Source organism: Muntiacus reevesi, chromosome 16 (genome assembly GCF_963930625.1).
Source record: "Muntiacus reevesi chromosome 16, mMunRee1.1, whole genome shotgun sequence".
Classification (NCBI taxonomy): Eukaryota; Metazoa; Chordata; class Mammalia; order Artiodactyla; family Cervidae; genus Muntiacus; species Muntiacus reevesi.
In genome coordinates this window covers 34,437,125-34,449,952 of record NC_089264.1, presented here as the reverse complement: position 1 = coordinate 34,449,952, position 12,828 = coordinate 34,437,125, and the positions used below count along the sequence as shown (strand labels likewise).

The following is a 12,828-nucleotide window of genomic DNA, read 5'->3' as shown; positions in this document are numbered from 1 at the left end:
CTCTATGGACTATAGCCTGGCAGGCTCCTCTGTCCATGAGATTTCCCAGGCAAAAATACTGGAGTGGGTTGCCATTTCCTTCTCCAGGGGATCTTTCCCACCCAGGGATTGAACCCACGTCTCCTGTGTCTCCTGAATTGGCGGGCAGATTGTTTACCACTGAGCCACCTGGGAATTCCCAAAGACCAGTTTAACAAAGCATAAATACATATAGATAAAGTCTTTTGATTTTTCTTAGCAACATAGCAGAAGGTACTTCTAAGCATATGGAAGACTGCATATGGGATAGCAGAAACAATTTCTATGTTTTGGGCAAATTTATTTTTAGAACAACAGTGCAAAAGATTCAACAAACAGAGAAAGCCCAAGTAACTCCTCTTGCTTGACCATTTAGGTTCCAGTGCATGTAATTATATAATTAAATTTTTTTCACATTAGGAACTCTGCTTCCGTTTTTATAAATTGTAATATTGCCATCAGATGATATTAAAGCTACCTGAATATGTTTGTTACACATAAGCAGAAGTCTGTTTTGCAAATAGTTCTTTTGTAATTAGTAGATGTGGTATGTTTAAGAGTGGAAATTTAAGAGACATTCTTTAAATCTCTAAAAGGCTGAGAGTTTGTTTAAAACAGAAAAATGATTAATTGTTAGGAAGTTAAAGACAGTTGTTGTTCAGCCGTGTTTGACTTTTTGCGACCCCATGGCCTGCAGCATGCCAGGCTGCCCTGTCCTTCACCATCTCCCAGAACTTGCTCACACTCATGTCCAGTGAATTGGTGATGCCGTCCAACCGTCTTGTCCTCTGTTGTCCGCTTCTCCTCCCTCCGTCAATCTTTCCCAGTATCAGGGTCTTTGCCGATGAGTTGGCTGTTCTCATCAGGTGGCCAAAGTATTGGAGCTTCAGCATCAGTCCAAGGAATATTCAGGATAAAATTAGCCCTGGAGTGAAAGTAATTGTATCCCTTATGTTAACAGAGTAATACACTAACTTTGCGTTTATTATAGATCCGATATTTTTTGAAAAAAAAAAAAAAAAAAAAAAACTTGCTTTAAACTTGGTATTTGTTGATGACTGGGCCACATTGCACAAGGGATGTTTTTGTGCCTAGGCACAGCAGCTGCCTTTGGTTCAATGTACCACAATGACAGAAAGAGGCAAAAATACAAGAGTTAGTCAGAAAAATAACATTCTGCCTATAAATTTCAAGAGAGTCTCACAGTTAGATGATGATCCTAATACTTTAATGACTTAAATTGTAAGATCATCTTGAAAAAGGGATTCAGAGAGATTTATTCTATTGGGTTTCCCCATAGTTAATGTTTTCATGAATCTTGTCTGCCAGGTGAAATTTAAATTGGATCAGTATGTGCAAACTATATGTTGACCTCTTTATAATTCATCCCTATCAGAGTCTTTGCTTTGTTTTTCTTTTATTACATGTTTTTTTTTTTCTTTTTGTTTAGAATTGATGAGCATTTTAAAACAAGTCCCAAAATCCCTGGAATTGATCTGAACTCAACTAGAGTGTTATTTGAGAAGTTGATGAGCTCTCAGCACTCCATGATTCTAGAACAGGTATTTTTTTACTTCATTTTTGCATTGAAATAAGTCAACTTTCAAGAGGAAAAAAAAAGAGTAAGATGAAAAGGCAAAAGTCTTGTATAAATGTTAACTCTGTAAAATACTCACATTAGGAATTTGTCCTAATTTTAACTTTTCTATTTAGCTTAAATTTTTCTAAGAAAATCCCCACCCGCCAGAGTATAAGATTGGCAAGGGCAGGGACCTTTGGCTTTTCTTTTCACTGATGTATCCTGATTGCCCAGACCGGTACCTGGCTCATAGATGGCTCTGAGTGCATACTGAATGAATAAGAGTTGAGAGTCTCTCAGATAATTTATGAGTTTAGAGATCAGGTAACTAGATTGAATTTCTCATTACTTTTTTCTCTCATACAGATCTTAAATAGCTTTGAAAGTTGCCTGATTCCTCAGTTATCGAGTTCACCACCAGATGTTGAAGCGATGAGAATCTACTTAATACTCCCAGAGTTTCCCCTGCTCCAGGATTCCAAGTATTACATAACGTTGACTATCCCCCTGGCTATGGCCATTTTGCGGCTGGATACAAACCCCAGCAAAGTCTTAGGTGAATTTGCTGCACAGTGTACCGGAAGCTTCTGCTTTATATTTTATTGGTGTGACCATTGGCTCCTGTTGGATTGAGATCCAAGATTTATTATCATTTAATATGCTTAACACTTAAACTTTTCTTTCTTTGCTGTTAATTTCTAATTTCAAGCCATATTTTCAGTTTAAACAAATTGAACCCTTATTTAGGTTATTTGAAACAGTTTACGCCAGACTTATCTTGCTTTTTAAATATTCACAAAGTTAGATTATTTGACTTTATTTTTTTTCCTCCTATGCTTGCTAGTGGTTAATAGTGTCTCACGTGTTAGTGTCCATCTGTTGTTCTTTCTCTTGTAATTAATTTAGGGGGTGGGAGTGAAATGAACATTGTGGTGTGATACACAGGTCTCCAGAAAAGGAGAGGAAGAAAATGACCTAGTGGAGACTTACCAAATGTTTGTTTTGTTTTTCTTTTTTAGGACAGTTGAGTCCACACTGATTTTTGCAGGCCACGGACACTTTGCTGAGATAAGAACCTTCCGTTCCTCAGTGAATTGGAGAGTGTCTCTCATGGGAGTAGCGCCTGAGATGTTTTTATTAATCAAATGCAGAAAATCTGTCACCTGGCTTTTTCTTTTCATTTATTTTTTTTCCTGGTAATTTTTTTTAGGTGTTCACTGCAGCTAAGTCACTTCTGTGTTCCATATGCACTAGGCTGTTACTTGAGTGTGGTCTCCCCACGAGTAGAGACCTGTATCGCTCAGGATGGAATACTGTCTTTTCCGTATTGCTCCCATCTTTGTAGAAGATATAAACACAGAAATAATCATGAATATGTTAGTCCTTAATTTTTTTTTTAAGCTCACAAACTCTTTGGGGTATATTTTCTCAGGTATTCTAGTAGACTGTGAGATAGAGATGGCAATCTCTGAAGGAATATTACCTGACTTTTAAGGTTTTTTTTAAATTATTTTTAAAATTTTTATTATTTTAATTTTCCCAGAGAGAATAGCACAAAAAGAACAGAATAGTTCAGTTTTACACTTAATTTGTTTTTAAATTCTAATCATAGAAATTGAAAAGAATACTTCAAAGAAGAGAGAACACTGCAAGTAACCACATCACACAAATTCACGATGATCAATATTTTGCCCTTTTAGTTTTCTCCCTTCTCCCTACCACTACCTTGTAATGTTTTCTGGAATACACTTGAAAAATCTTGGACATCATATTACTTCATCCTATAAGTATGTCAGTGTGACTGAGTTTGTTTCTGGCAAAGTAAAAACCAGTGGTATAGTCTTCTTGTCTGGTCATGAGAAAGTATTGTTTGTTAAGAAACAGAAATACGTAGTTTTTCAACTAATGATGCCTCTTGAAAGGAAGGGCGGGTTGCCATATTGTTGCTGCATCTGGGGTGTGTGGTCCTCTGCATCCCTGGACTTAGGTGGTGGCTGAGAAGGGGCTGAAAGGACCAGGATATGTGGATGCTCCTGCCCGAAGTATATGCCTGAGCATCTTGATCACATGTGTCCTTGAGACTGAAATTTTAGATTAATCTTCTGATTGAGTCTTTTAGGGAAACAATCACATGAAGCTTTATAAAAAAACTCCAGGGGTCTCCTACAGCCACCCCTCTCTCCAGAAATGCCTTAATGGATTCTTTTTAAAGTCAGTTTTGGGAAACTGTTTTAGACTAATGCTTATCTTCTAGCTGGAGCAGTTTTTAGTTAGTAGACAGAAGACATAAATACTTGATCAAGATCACATGTTGAAGTATATCTTTTTTTTTTTTTTCTTTTCTAAAGATAACTGGTGGTCTCAGGTATGCCCAAAATACTTCACGAAACTGGTAAACCTCTATAAAGGTGCAGTCGTTTATCTGCTGAGAGGAAGAAAGACATTCTTAATCCCTGTACTGTTTAACAATTATATTACAGCTGCTCTCAAGCTCTTGGAGAAGTTATACAAGGTAAGCATAGAGAAGACCCCGAGAGGAGAGGGGTGGAGAGATAGTAGGACAAAGTGATCTACCCGCATGTTCAGTGGGAAGCCATTTTCCAGGCATCTGGGTCTTAGCTGCCCTTGTTTTGTTCTTCATCAGGTGAATCTTAAAGTGAAACATGTGGAATATGATACATTTTACATTCCTGAGATTTCCAGTCTAGTGGACATTCAGGAAGACTACCTCATGTGGTTCTTGCATCAAGCAGGCATGGTAAGAATTCATGTGAAGCGTATCTTAAAGCTTTAATCTTTTCTCAGAGCACAAGGACCAAAACAAAAAAAAAAATCTGAGCTCTATAATTTGTCCTTGACTTTGATGTTAATGTCACACCTGTGCTTTATTGACTGGCTTTTGCCTTCTTAAAACACTGAAGTACTTTGAGTAATCATAAGTACTCACAAGCAGTTACAAATGGGTAGTCACCCAAATGGCATAATTTTAATTAGTTGCCAACATTAAAAAAAAATCAAGGTATCTAAAGTAGTTAAACTTATAGAAACATAAAGTAGAAAAGTGGTTGCCAGGGTCTAGTGAGAAATTGGAGAGTTTTTTTTTTTTAATGGGTTTAGACTTTTTTAAAAAAAATGAAGTATAGTTGATTTACAATATTGTGTTAGTTTCAGGTACACTGCAAAGTGATTCATCTTTCTTATCTATAACTTTATGTTCCTTTTCAGATTCTTTTCCCTTATAGAGTATTGCAAAATATCGAGTATAGTTCCCTGTGCTATTACAGTAGGTCCTTGTTGTCTGTTTTGTATATAGGGGTGTGTACATGTTAATCTCAAACTCCTAATTTATCCTTCTCCCACCGTGCCCCTTTGGTAACCGTGAATTTGTTTTCTAAGTCTGTGAGTGTGTGTTATAAATATGTTCATTTGTATAAATTTTTAGATTCCACATGTAAGTGAAATCACATGATATCTGTCTTTTTCTGTGTGGCTTACTTAGTATAATAATCTCTAGGACTTTCAGTTTTGCAGGATGAAAAAATTCTGGAGATTCATTGCACAGTAATGGAAATATATTTGAGACTAATGAATCTAACACGGTAAAGATGGTAAACTTTGTGTCTTTTACCACAATTTAAAAAAGTCAAGGAACATAAAATGTATTTCTGGCCTTTCTTGAGACGGGGAAGACCTGGCGGCATGACCTGTCTCCCAGATGGTGCCAGCTGGCTGCAGATCAGCAGGGGCTCTTTAGATGTGGCTTATACATGCCAGAGTCCCCACTGCAGTTTGATTTTGACATTGAGGGAAGGATCATTTGCTATTATGTTCACCTAACGGCTGGTCAGCTTGAGTTATTTATCTCAGCTGCCTGAACCCTCCAGGATGCCTCGTTTGGGATTATGTGTGTGAAAATGTCACATATCCCTGACCTAGTTCTCACTTATATTACAACTGTGGGTTTGCCTGCCACCCTTGAGTTGGCTCTACAGTTTGTAGACTGGCTTGGGATATATGCAAGGCTTTTTAGGATCACCCATCTGTGGATTATGTGTAAATTTGAGTGATGTCAGGAAACAGAGTGATAATATGGTTATTTAGTGAAGCCATGCAGAGCAGACACGTTTGAGATGAGTCCTTGCCAATTTAACCGTTTCATCACTGACATTTAGGCAGTGTTTTCCTATGCCCTGCAGGGAGTTTGGAGGTCAGTTGTCGTTGTTTAGTCACTAAGTTGTGTCCGACTCTTTTTTTGACACCGTGGACTGTAGCCCACTAGGCTCCTCTGTCCATGGGATTTCCCAGGCAAAAATACTGGAGTGGGTTGCATTTCCTTCTCGGGGGGATCTTCCATTACCCAGGGATTGAATCTGAGTCTCCTGCAGTGGCAGGTGGATTCTTACCACTGAACTTCCAGGGAAGTCCTTTGGAGGTCAGTAGTGGTTTCCAAAAGCAAGTCATTTAAATAGGTTTCTTTAAGGAAGATTTTTTTCTTGTCAAATATCAGATGGTCAGTACTGGAGAGTATTGAGTTTTTTAATAAGGGCTTTGATTACCCTCAAAAAACCAAAATACTTTTCAAAAAAGTGTGTAAATCTTCTAAATGGGTTTACATAGGAAATTTAACATGAAAGCTAGCAATGAACTCTATTTTCATCTGCTAATTTAGAAGTTGTGAGAAGACAAACTTCTCTGTTTTATGAATTCATGAATAAATATTCATTGACTCATAAAATGTTAAGAGCTGAAGTAAGTCGTATGAATTATTTAGCCAACTGCTTTGTTTCTCGGTGAGAAATTGGAGTCTCAGAGAAGCTAAACAGTTTTTCCACCAACTCAGCTTAAAAGCCACTTGTTCTGACTTCTAATCTACTCTTTCTGTGACCTGCTACTGAATTCTAATGGACTCTAATTTACTTTGACCCTAAAAAAGAAGTTGTTGGTGTTAAAAATAGAGGTTATCATGACTGTGGTCTCTGAATGGAGTACTTAAGTGAGCAACTTTGATAACTTTTTTTTATTGTTCCTTTCTCTTAATATTTGATAAACAAATATACGCCTTAAATACCAGCTGCTCATCTCCTCTTCAATAATTAAGATTATTACAGAAAAATACAAAATTGGGTAAAATAACTTGACCTTTTGTGATTTCTGTGGAATTTTTCCTGTTATATAATACTATTAGAAATTGAAGTTTAAATTTCTTGATATCTTGGATTTTAACCTAAAATGCTAAAACTTTTTCATGTATTTATGTTTTTTAAATTTTTTGAAGTACAATTGACATGTCACCTTATATTATTTCAAGTGTATACCATAATGACTTGATATTTATACACACTGAAATTATCACTAAGTCTGATTACTGTCTGTTACCACACATAGTTGCAAATTTTTTTCTTAGATAACTTTTAAGAATTACTCTGTTAGCAACTTTAGCAACTAAAATATGCAGTATTGTTTTACTATCTGTAGTCACCATGCTGTGCATTATATTACTGTGACTTATTTGTTTTATGACTGAACGTCTGTTCCTTTGACCCTCTTCACCCATTTTGCCCATCCTCCATCCCTTCTTCCCTCTGGCAGTCACCTAACCTGTCTCTTATCTATGAGTTTGTTGTGGTTTTGCTTGTTTAGCTTCCAGGCAAATCTTGGAATATATTCACTTCCAAATATAAGTGAAATTGTATAGCGCCTGTCTTCGTCTGACTCACTTCAGGGTCCATCCAAGTTGTTGGAAATGGCAAGATTCCATTCTTTTTGTCTGAGTGTTACTGTTAGTACACTCATTAGAGCCAATTTCCTACACCCGGTTGTGGGAAGGAAAATATAGCATTTATTGCAGACTGCCAAGCAAGAAGCCCAGGGCAGCTAGTGTTCAAAACACCTGGACTCCCCAGCGGGCTTCAGGAAAGCATCGTAGTGGCCACAGGAGGGAAGGGGGGTTGCACGGTGTGTAGTCAGCCCATGCACAAATCTGGCTGATGGTGAGGCAAGAGGGCAGTGTCATTGTCAGTCCTCGGACTCCAGTACGTCTGGGGGCTGTGTGCGCATGGTCGTCAGGGAGTAATTTCTTGCATTTGGTGGGGATTTTAGTGTCTGCTGCACAGCTCAGGAAATGTGCTTCAGGTACCGTTATCTAGGTATTTCAGAAAGGAGCCAAAACAGAGGATGCTAGGAGGGGTCTGTTCTAGAAAGGCCCCATACCGTCATGCTTGGTTACATGAGTAATACTCCACTGTGTATGTCTCATCTTCCTTCTCCACCCGTATATCTGTGGACACTTAGGTTGTTTGCGTATCTTGGCTAATGTAAATAAGGCTGCTCTGACTATGGGGGTAGCTATGCCTTTTTGAATTTGTGTTTTTTGTATTCTTTGGATAAATATCCAGAAGTAGAACAGCTGGATCATATGGTAATTCTATTTTTAATTTTTTGAGGAACCTTCATACAATTTCCCGTAGTGGCTGTACCAGTTTAAATTCCTGCCAGCAATGCATAAGGAGTCTCATTTCTCTGTGAAAGTGAAGTCGCTCAGTCGTGTCCGACTCTTTGCGACCCCATGGACTGTAGCCCCCCAGGTTTCTCCTTCCATGGGATTTTCTAGGCAAGAATAGTGGAGTGGGTTGCCATTTCCTTCTCCAGGAGATCTTCCCGACCCAGGGATTGAACCCGGGTCCTCCCGCATTGTAGGCAGACGCTTTACCATCTGAGCCACCAGGGAAGCTCTCATTTCTCTATATCCTTGCCCCAAATAGTAATTTTTGTTAATAGTAATTTGGACAGATGTGAGGTGATATCTCAGTATGGTTTTGATCTGCATTTTCCTGATGACTAATGAGGTTGAGCATCTTTGCATGTGCCTGTTGGCCATCTGTGTGTTGATTCTGGAAAAATACTAAGGTTCTCTGCCCATTGTTTAATTGTTTTTTTTTAATTGAGTTGTATGAATTCTTTGTATATTTCGTTAACACCTTATCAGACATATTGTTTGCCAATACCTCTCCCATTTTGTAGTCTACCTTTTCATATTGTTGATGATTTCCTTTGCTGTATAGAAGCTTTTTAGTTTGATCTAATTCCCTTGTTTATTTTTGCTTTTTTTGTCTTTGATTTTTGAAATCAGATCCAAAACATCACTGCCAAGACTGATGTCAAGTTGCTTACTACCTATGTTTTCATCTGAGTTTATGATTTCAGATCTTACATTCTAGACTTTGATCCATTTTCAGCTAATTTTTATGTATAGTAAGTAAGTAAGATAGTGATCATTCTGTTCATTTGTACGTGCCTATCCAGTTTTCTCTACACCATTTATTGAAGAGATTGTCCTTTTCCCATTGTGTGATCTTGCCTCCTTTTGATTGACCATATATTCATAGGCTTATTTATGAGCTTTAACACTTTTAAATGATAGTAATGAAAAATGAGTGGATTTTCCCCAGCGTTATTGAGGTATAATTAACAAACAAAACTGTAAATATTTGAAGTGTGCAACAGTGATGATTTGATGCACATATGCATTGTGAAGTGATTACAAAGATCAAGTTAATTATCACATCCATTACCTCACAGAGCTAACTTGTTTCCTCTGTGTCTTAAGAATGCTTAAGATGTATTCTCATCAGGTTTCCAGTATATAATACTGTGTAACTGTAGTCACCATGCCGTACTTTAGTTCCTTAGAACTTACTGGTAACTGAAATGATTGTACCCTCTGACCTACATTTCCCCATCTCCTCCCCCACCCACCTCTCTCCCCCATCCTCTAGCAGCCATCATTCTTCTTCTCTTTCTATGAGATTGGGTGTGTTTTTTTTTTAGATAGCACATATAAATGATGCCATACAGTATTTATCTTTCTCTGTCTGGCTTATTTTAGTTAGCAGAATGTCCTTTAGTTTCACCCATATTTTTGTAAATGGCAGGATTGCCTTCTTATTTTATGACTGAATAATGTTCCACCGTGTGTGTGTGCATGTCTGTGTGTCTGTGTGTGCATCTCACACTACAGGAGTTTTTATGTGTTAAAGTTTTTAGCTTGGTGTAGTAGCCAAGGCAGTATAGCTTGCGGTTCAGAGCACGTGCTTTACTGTAGTCAGAAGGAACTGGTTTCAGTCTCAGCTCAGGCCTGCTACCTGTGTGACCTTACACAAGTCCCTTAGTTTCTGTAAGCCTAGCATCCTCATTTAGAAATGTGAATTCTAACAGCATTATGAGAATTAAATGGGAAAAAACATGGAAAGGCCTTACTTTGCCAACCACCTAGTACCTGGCGTGTCACAAGTCCTGAAGTGAAGTGTTAGTCGCTCAGCCGTGTCAGCTCTGTGCAGCCCCACAGACTCGGCCCGCCAGGCTCCTCTGTCCATGGGGATTCTCCAGGCAAGAATACTGGAGTGGGTGGCCATGCCCTCCTCCAGGGGATCTTCCCAACCCAGGGATTGAACCTAGGTCTCCTGCATTGCAGGCAGATTCTCTACCAGCTGAGCCACCAGGGAAGCCTGGTCGTAAGCGCTAGTAGCTATTTTTCAGTTAGCAGTCTTGGGCACCTGATGTATGTCACTTGCCTGCTAGTCGCTGGGAGTGGCGACACCTACGGGATATGGTGGCTGCCTCTGTGACAGGCTTAGTGTACTGAAAAAGGAATTACAGAGGGACACAACACGTGTGTGCAAAGAACTGTGGTGTACAAAAGGAACATTCTAAAGTGACTGGCTTGTTTATTTTAAAGAAGAGACGGTAGTGGCTTATTTATTTCAGTTGATGAATTGCCATCATCTACACTTGGAAACCAAATAAACAGAGCACAGAATGAGTGATGCTGTGGGCTCCCATAGGGCAGCACAAGGGAGAAAGTCAGTGATACAAAGAAAATGCTTCAAAAATAAAGACTGGAGTCTCCGTGACATTGGCTGTATGTGTTGTCCGGGGCCGTGTTTCGGTTCCGGGGACCAGGATTGTGCACAGCTGTTTTTGCCTCCACGTCAGTGGTACCGGGAGCCAGGCGTGCCCTCTGATGGTGCAGGACCAGCTGGTGGCAGGCAGGCCCTAAGGCAGAGGCTCCCATGTTCCCTCCCCGGCACTGCAGGTGTTCATGCAGTGACGCTTGTCCCCAGTCACAGCCACATTTAGGAAATACTGGCTGGGATTATAAAAAGATATTCCCAGTTCCCCAACTCTCCAGTTCTGTATCGTTAATTTATTCATTGCTTCTATTTCATATACTTGAGAAAAATGATTTAAGGTGACAGTGCCACCCATTTCAAGCAGGAACACGTAATACTTTGCTAGTTTTAGGTTTGGGATACTCACTTTTGGAGAATGAATGGCCCAGGCGAAGTAGCCTCTCAGGAGAGGGTTACATATCTTACCAGTTCATATACAGCTTTCCAGGTTAGGGAGAGCAGTCAGGAAGCAGAATCATAATATTACTGTTTCAGTATTTAGTTCATGTAATCTGGAAATGCCAGTGCTAATACCATTTCTAAAATATTCAGCATCTACAAAATAAAATTCAGTGAAATCAAACTGTTAAATACAAAATCTCAGACTTAAAAAAAATAAAATTTGTAGACACATAAACAGACTTTCTTACAGGCCTGCTGCTGCTTGTGACTGAACACCCTCCCCTTGTTCGCCTTCCACAGAGCCAGCACCTCAGTCCTCTGCTGTGGTGGGGGTCTTCTGGACCACCACCTCTCTTGCCTTGGCTCTGGTTTCCAACAGTAATTTCTTTCCAGCCATCGTATCCTGCTGAAAGCATGATAACCCTGCCCTCCAGGAGGGAGATCAGCCTAACCTCCAAAACTGGGCTTTTTCAGGTTTGTGGTGGGGTTGCAGGGAGAGGATGGTAGGAGAGAATTGGAGAACTGGAGTGGAAGAGAGCTAAGAAATACAGACAGAGCTGCTGATTGATGTCTGAAATAACTACATTGTACCAACAAAAATACTAGTATTTACTAGGTACAGTTGTCCCTCCATATCCATGGAGGATTGTTTCCAGGAGTCCCCACCCCCATATCAAAATTCTCCATGCTCAAGTCCCTCATATAAAATGATATATTAGTTGCCTATAACCTAAGCATATCCACCCAAGTACTTTAAATCATCTCTCGATTACTGGTACAGTGTGAATGCTATGTAAATAGTTGCCAGTGTGCGACAAATTCAAGTTGTGCTTGCTGGAACCTTCTGGAATTGTCATTTTTCTCCAAGCATTTTCCATCTGAGCTAGGTATAATCTGCAGACATGGAACATGTGGATAAGAGGGCCCACTGTATACTGGGAGGCTGTAAAGCCAACAGCTGTTTTTATGGTCACTGTTAAATCTATTTGAAGTGTTCAAAACCTTATTTTGCTTTATAGAACAACACACATGATAAAGATCTTTCTTTTGTCTTGAGAACAGACAAATAATGCCTAGAATAAAATCTCTTCTGAGAAGGAGGTTGGAAAATTTTAAATATTGTGTACACTTCCCCAGGATATTGTACCTTCCACAGGATATTTGTACCTGCCTATTTGTAGGATTTTGTACCTACCCAGGATATTTCTACAAAGGTACATTCTAACTTTGTAGAATGCTGTTTTATGGTGTGTGTGTTTTAGTTTTTTCAATTCCAAAAGTCTGAGTAGAGAAGCCGGCATGAGAATGAATCAAGTCAGCCTGGGTTCTGTATGTAAGACTCTACACCTTGTCTTCCTGGACTGGACTCTTTTCTCTAATTAGTGTTTCTCAGTCTAGAGAAGGAACCTGTTGTAAAGGATAAACAGGGTGATTTTTTTTTAGAATTTCTTTTCAGTGCTTTCATTGAAATATACGCGAATATAAAAGGAAGTATATATACACTTATTATTCATATAGCATTTAAATATTAGAAAACCAAAGCAGATTTACAAATTAAATATTAACAAAACTCTAAAATAAATAAAACACAAATTAGCCTCATGGATTTAATGTGATGGGCAAGAATGCCTTTCTGAAGCGAGACCCCTCTTGCATTGTGATTAGGACTGCAGGCTGCCAGGCCTGGGGACTTGAGTTTTGTGGCTTGTCCTGTGCACCCAGGGATGGCTCAGTTCTCTTTTGTCCTTTCAGCTGCTATCAAACCTTCATTCATGCAGCGAGTCAGGACTGCTGTGGCCTTTTTTTTGGCACAAATGCATCACTTACAAAGGAAAATTGCTTTTTGCAATCATTAAAATAAATGCAAATTATATAGTAACA

At 39.0% G+C, this 12,828-nt stretch overlaps 1 protein-coding gene across 1 annotated transcript in view; it reads left to right on the top strand.

The window, feature by feature from the left end:
- Positions 1 to 12,828, top strand: part of HERC3 (HECT and RLD domain containing E3 ubiquitin protein ligase 3) — a 137,273-nt gene that overhangs the window by 74,559 nt on the left and 49,886 nt on the right. The window contains exons 12-15 of the mRNA XM_065907240.1: positions 1,469 to 1,580; positions 1,964 to 2,153; positions 3,946 to 4,109; positions 4,242 to 4,355. Of these exons, the coding sequence (XP_065763312.1) occupies positions 1,469 to 1,580; positions 1,964 to 2,153; positions 3,946 to 4,109; positions 4,242 to 4,355 (580 nt within the window). The remainder of the gene's footprint in view (positions 1 to 1,468; positions 1,581 to 1,963; positions 2,154 to 3,945; positions 4,110 to 4,241; positions 4,356 to 12,828) is intronic.